Source organism: Olea europaea, chromosome 11 (genome assembly GCF_002742605.1).
Source record: "Olea europaea var. sylvestris chromosome 11, O_europaea_v1, whole genome shotgun sequence".
Taxonomy (NCBI): Eukaryota; Viridiplantae; Streptophyta; class Magnoliopsida; order Lamiales; family Oleaceae; genus Olea; species Olea europaea.
In genome coordinates this window covers 814,363-820,959 of record NC_036247.1, presented here as the reverse complement: position 1 = coordinate 820,959, position 6,597 = coordinate 814,363, and the positions used below count along the sequence as shown (strand labels likewise).

The following is a 6,597-nucleotide window of genomic DNA, read 5'->3' as shown; positions in this document are numbered from 1 at the left end:
GGGTTTTTTTTTTTTTTTTTTTTTTTGGAAAAATGTATTGAAATTTTAGGTGTTTTAGAATTTTGGATCTAGATTTTGTATGGATATTGTTTCATTTTGGAGTTTAATTAATAATGATTATTAGAGTTATTTGATATAGTTATCTTCTATTATGTTTTATGGTTGATATGTATAAATCACTCTACAAACACAAAAAAAAAAAAAAAAATGTAAAATAACCTATGGCAACGGGTTGCAAAAAATAAGGACAAAAGCATAGATAATGCTAAAAAAAATGTTGCAAAAAGTTATTTGCAACGTTCAAAAAATGTTGCAAAAAAATTATTAGGAATGTAAAGAAAAAATTGCAAAAAGTTTTTCGCAACGTGAAAAAACATTGCAAAAAGTTATTCACAATGCGAAAAAAATGCTACAAAAAGGTTTTTCGCGATGCAAAAAAAAGGTTATCGTATCCTTCATTCTACGGCAACATCAATGTTTGTAGCATACGATAAAACGCTGCAAAAGGCCTTTCGCAACTTTTTTTGAACGTTGCAAAAGACAATTTTTGTTGTAGTGTTAGTTTCTATATGACTAGTTAGGTTCTCGTTATGGCTAGCACCTTTTAGCTTTTGTCATCCTTTATTCAGGTGTATCTTAAGTGGATTCCTGTTGGTTAGTTTAGCATATGTTAAAATGCCACTTCATATTATCTTGTATGACTGAATGACTGTAATATTAGAAAGATGGGAAGGTGTATTTTGATGTGAAAAGTGTAAGTCTAATTTACGCAATATGTTATTATTTCAGCTTAATTTGTAAAATTTCGCGGACCACTTTGTTGAAGGAAATATTTTGATGAGAAGCTTTTCACTATGTCTAAGCAGCTAACGCCTAACAGGGTAACTGAATTCCTTAAGTTCACTAATTATATCTTGTAGTATTTCTGAAATTGATATGGAGACATAAATTGCAATGCATTATGCATGTTTAGGTCCCTGTTTCTTTTATTGTGAATTATCTTTTCCTATGACTCATTGTGATATCCAAGCATGCCTTATTGAGTTTAGACTGGAGGTTGAAGCGAGTTTTACTTGCAATACTATCAGTTTGTTTGGGAGTGATTTTATGACCGTTATTTCACTATTCTAATTGTCATATTTGACTTCTTTTCTCACCGGTGGACCCCACTTTTCTCCTAATGGTCAAAAAATCAATTTTCAATATCACTCCTAAACAGTCTCTATGATGTAAATAAAGTGAAAATATCTAATTCCTAGCTGCTTCTCACTTCGTGATTTGGGGTCCTAAAGTGGATTTATAGTAGGCTTGAATTTTTCCCATTTCCTAACGTACTTACTCATCCCTGACATGATACACACTCGAATTTTAGGGATGAAATTTTATTATATTTAATTAAGAACTTTGTGGTTGTTCATAGTCTAGAATATTGAATAAAAAAAGAGGGAAAACTAGGGCTGCGCTGGATTCTGTTTAAATATGTGAATTTGGGTCTCCAAGTAATGAAAACTGTCAACATGGATGTTAAAATTGAATTCGACTTTCAGTTGAGCGATTTTAGCTTTTTGCCCTCCAACCTAAAGTTGTGTGCAATTTTATCATCCATATTTACAGTTTTCATCACATATAGACTCAAATTCGTAGATTTAAGTAGGTTGAGGATTCATATCTCACTTTTGAAGGTTGGAGGCCTATAATCACACTGTGACATGTAACATTAATTTACCCAAACAAATATACTAGAAAAATAAAGATTTATATGTTTAAAGGATTATCTTGGGGAAGAATGAAATGGTGATATGTTATAGGGAGAATCCCACTGAAAAACATTGCTAGAAGTGCGTCTTCCTTCCTAGTTTTAGTGCACAAGAAATTCACCATACTAAAAAAATACAAGAGAGGAAAAGTAGAAAGTGTAGAGTGCCAGCCTAAAAGTGAAAAAGCAGCGTCTGCATGAAGCATCTTTCTTGCTTTCCTGAATTCGCTCTTTAGATTCGTTCAATAGCCGTTGGATCTCCGCTCCTGTCCTGGCTATAGAAAAAAGAAATAAACAATTTGGGAGAACAATATTATTATTATTTGCGTGTAAGGAAGGGAATGGAATGGAATGGAATGTTTCTTTTTCCTAACCTGAAGCAAAAATCATCACATCAGCCATAGTTGTTGAAATGTTGAACCATTCAGGCACAAAAATGATAATAATAACAATAATAATAATGTTGAACGAACTCTCTCCTGCAAGCACATAAACACTTAGCAATTATCTTCATCTTTAGCTATCTCGTTAGATTTTACTTAGGAGTGATTTTATTTGGGTTCAAGGAGGAGGAAAAAAACAATCCTCTAAAAACACTTGTAATTATATAATTTCAATAAGGTTACTATTCATTCATTTTCTCTTTCAGAATAAGGAAAGTTCTTGTTAGTAAAATTGTAAAAAGAAAAGAGCTAAAAAAACTGACCGAATCAGAAGTAATGGACAAGTAGCCGGAGGAAGAGCTGTCTGCCGTCGAAGAACCCGTTACTGGTGGTTGAGAGCCACCTTCGCTGGTCGTGTTCGTAGTCGCGGAGCCTGAATCGCCTGATACATTGAAGCCGAGATCATACGCTGGGGTGCCATCGGGCTTGAAAAGGCCAAAATTCCGCTCAGATGTCGGACCGGGCTTCATATTCTCATTGAACAAAGCAAACACATAAACATTCAAATCTAGATTAGGCCTCAGTGGCGTCCCTTTCTTTTCTGCAATCAGCTTCAGCAGATTCCCGTTGTACTTTCTGGCATTTTCTGGTGTGGCCCCGGCCTCATTGGCATCCCCCTTAGACGGCCACCCTGTCTCCGAGATCTGCAAGCAGACTTTCTTGTACCCCAGCTTCTCCATTGCAGAATGTGCTGCGTCAACCTGAGCATGGAACATGTTATCATAGCGCAGGCCCGAAACAGGGTCTACCACTCCTGAAGTGGACTCGAAGAGCACGAAATCTATCTGCACTTGCTTAGGATTCGACTTGTATGCAAAATATGGATAGGCATTGATTAAAAATGGGGAGCCCATTTTAGAGTGAAAATCGAGGATGCAAGTCAATTTCTGAATTAGGTCTGTGCGAAAAGCACCTGAAGATGGAGGATAAGAAGTTTGAAGAACGGCCAAATTGTGGGCTGTGGTAACCATAACCTGCTTATCAAGGTTGAGATTGACCAAAGCAATGTGGATGCTTTCCATGGCTGGCAGAAGGTTGGAGGAGAGAATGGAGTCATTGTATGTGAGTACTTCATTTCCGACCGCAATGCAAGTGACTTTCGTGGCAGGTAAGTAATGCTGGACGTTAGTTTTGACCCAGGCTAGGGCTTGCTTTGGATCTCTCAATTTTTTTAAATCCTCATTGGCAACTCCAACTATGAATTCGACTCCAGTGTTGGCAAAGGCCTTGAGGATGCGTGGATCTGTATCGTAGAGCTTGATCCTAGTGAAGCCGATGGATTTGACCAAGGGGACAACTGCCTCCGGGGAGGGGAGGTTGTTGGCGACCTGGCCATAGTTGATGCCTAGTGAAGAGCCCATTGCGACCCCACTTAGAAATAGCAAAGACACTGCATTTATGTAACAGAAAATAGAAGATTAAACAGTAAATGATTAAAATGTGTATATATATGTGTGTTTGTTTGTATATTACCTGAAATTAGCATTATTGGTACTGTGGAAGAGTGAGCGATGATATCCATTGAATGGAAATTCTCTCAAAACTCAACACTAAGAGACGGAGTGTAAGGCTTGTTGCTGTTTCAGTTTCTGTCCACTTAAGTTTTAAAATAAAGGAATGTTTCTTACTTTCTTTTGCTTTAAAATGTGAGCAATTAACGTTTTCATACATGCAAATTAAACAAGAGGTGACAGAGTTCACGTGTACGAAGCTAAATTATCTGATTTGCACATGTATCAGACATTAGTTTGTTAGGTTAGGGTGTAGAAGAACAATATTTGTACACAACCAATGTGGATTATTAATTATTAATGTAAACTTCTTTCTTTCATTTCCAATGCTATTGCTTCAGAATCAAACATTTTTGCTTTCCGTTTATTCCTTTTGCTTTTCCAACAATCCCCGTATGCATTAAGTTTACCACTTGTTAGTTACAAGTTTCCGGGTATCTATGGCTAGCTCATCATCGAGAGCACTCTATACATAAATGTTTAAGGGTTCACTTACTCTTTCTAAATAGGTATTAGACACCAAAACGAATTAGAAGCCAACTGGTCGATAAGCAGTTAGTTCTGTCCACAGCAGCAAAAATACACAACCCTGGGCGCAGGTAGGGTGCCACTCGGCACTCAATACTCAGCAACACAAGCATGCCAAGGTAGGAAGATGCTCTACATCCATAGCTGGCCTAAAGCATGTTTTCTGTAGATAGCTAATTCACACTACAGTTTATGGCTGAAAGCATCCATACTTTTTTTTCAAAAAAATCAATCTCGACAGAAAAGTTAATATTTTTACCAGTAATAAAAACATAAAAATATTTTTAGATTAATTAATGTTTATATATATCTATATATTAATAAATTACTATTACTAAGATTAATCCACCGGCACTTTATTCTCCTTCCAAGTTTTGTACTTTGTGTGCTTTATGTGTGGGCATTTCAAATTTGGCAGTGGTTGAGATGGGGAAGTTGGATTAGGATGCAAGGAAAGCGACCCCAGTGCCATCCGTGGGGCCCGCATAGCGTGCAAAGGGTGTGAATACAATGGCCTTCTGGAATTACAATGCCAGGACTGCCGATATGGTTGGTTATGTAATTCCAGTCAAATTACCGTTTGTCATATCAGTTTTGTAATCTTCACCGGCCTTTTTAATTTCTTTAATAATTTTTTATTTTGCGGTTTAGTTTAATGTTTGTGTGGAACTCTTTCCAGGGTAGGAGCTTCAGTTGTATTGATGCATGAGTTCATTTTAAAAGCATATCTCGTTAACCTCTCATTTTATACATTTGAAGACCTAGCAGCAAGTCCTTTCTATTAACAATTGTCAAAAAGATATTGGTTTTTTTGTGATCAAATGAGTTACTTCCTGTTTTACTTCACTTGGGGTATGAGTTACTTGATAATGGATTTGTATCATGTATAAAACACGGACAAGGTGATGAAATTGTGTGGGATTCTTCCATTAACACATCAAGTAACATATAATGGCTGTTAGTGGATTCGTTATTTGATATTCAAGATGATGAAGCAGAGAGAGAGAGAGAGAGTTATTCAAACATAACTCCGCTAGACTGACGTTCTTAAATATATTTGATTCAAACATACTACTAAGTGTAATAATTGATATATCTTAACAATGCGATGGACATGGAGACAAATCTAGAAATGCGTCAAGTGAATCATAACCGACCAAAACAAACAATTAAACCGACCAAGTAGTCCCAATCTCGATTTATGCATATGGCACAGTCATTGGTGCATGTTACCACATGTTGTTGACCTCTACTGTGTCTATTTAAAGATTGTTATGCGAATATATATTTCGATTTAAAACACTACAAGTGTACGATTCGTTAATAATGATGTGGATGTGAGTCCAAGTATTGCCTCACAAAGATTGATTTAATTCAATTTTTATTATCGTGGCCTTAACCGAAACAAAAATAACAAGATATATTGTTGTGGTCAAATTATAAGTAAAATATATTACGTATACAACTAAGGATGAGTTAACTAAACAAAATGTAAATTATGATTGATGCAAATTGATTTATTTTGACGAATAACACACTACGATCGTAAATTTCCATGCAATAATCCTTTTTAACCTTAGTTTTACACTTTGACAACACGATTGTATATTGAAGAATCAATATTCTTATTATATTCAACAATCTCTCTCGTGTAATGTTAAATCTATTTTCATATGACCCCACTATATCTCTATGACAGATACGGACATACAAAAATGCATGAATTTTTATGAACACTTAAAGATTCACATAAGGAATAGCGATATATTTATATCCCCTATCGGACCCTGTGACTATTTATACCATGTCGAACCAATTTTCTTTCTTTAAAATGCATTTTATAGGCCATCGTATTCACACAATTAACGTGCACAATAATCGTGGAGAAAAGAAATTCATTGAAACCATTCATTTTACAAAACGTATTTTTGATGTCAAATATGTAAAATCAAAGGTTAAAAATCCATATTACACGGTTCATCTTCTTCTAGCACAAATAAACCTAGCCTAGCATGTTGAAAAGAAAAAAACAACAAGAATATTGAAGAAACGATATCATCAATTTAAATCTTCAATTGAATCTTCGGGTTTTCAAATCAATCTTTGCGATCCTTGCCTCCTTTTATGCTTTAAAATCCTTATGAATGTGTTGGAATGCATAATAATCACTTATGGATGGCCTTAGGGTTTAAAAGTCATCCCAAAATTTGTTTCCATAGGAATATTAATCAAATAAGGAAACCTAATTTTTCCTACAAGATTTGTTCTATGCTACAGCATCATACAAATCAATGCTATCGTATGGTTCAATGGAACTTGGCACTGAAGGTTGCGGAAAATGGGTATGCAAACCGCATAA

At 35.4% G+C, this 6,597-nt stretch overlaps 1 protein-coding gene across 3 annotated transcripts; it reads right to left on the bottom strand.

Annotated features, from left to right (window-relative positions):
* Nucleotides 1-1,781: 1,781 nt before the first annotated feature.
* On the bottom strand, nucleotides 1,782-3,947 carry LOC111402898 (glucan endo-1,3-beta-glucosidase 11-like). Of its 3 annotated transcripts, none has more exons than XM_023031218.1 (4): nucleotides 3,673-3,947; nucleotides 2,463-3,589; nucleotides 2,131-2,235; nucleotides 1,782-2,027 (listed from the first exon to the last, which is right to left on the bottom strand). In XM_023031218.1, exons 1-3 carry the CDS (start codon nucleotides 3,719-3,721, stop codon nucleotides 2,146-2,148), a joined length of 1,266 nt encoding a protein of 421 aa, XP_022886986.1. In that variant the 5' UTR covers nucleotides 3,722-3,947; the 3' UTR covers nucleotides 1,782-2,027; nucleotides 2,131-2,145. The 3 variants fall into 3 exon arrangements, with proteins under 3 accessions (XP_022886986.1, XP_022886985.1, XP_022886987.1); XM_023031217.1 differs by having other exon boundaries at nucleotides 1,782-2,031; nucleotides 3,673-3,946; XM_023031219.1 differs by lacking the exon at nucleotides 2,131-2,235 and having other exon boundaries at nucleotides 1,782-2,031.
* Nucleotides 3,948-6,597: the final 2,650 nt, after the last annotated feature.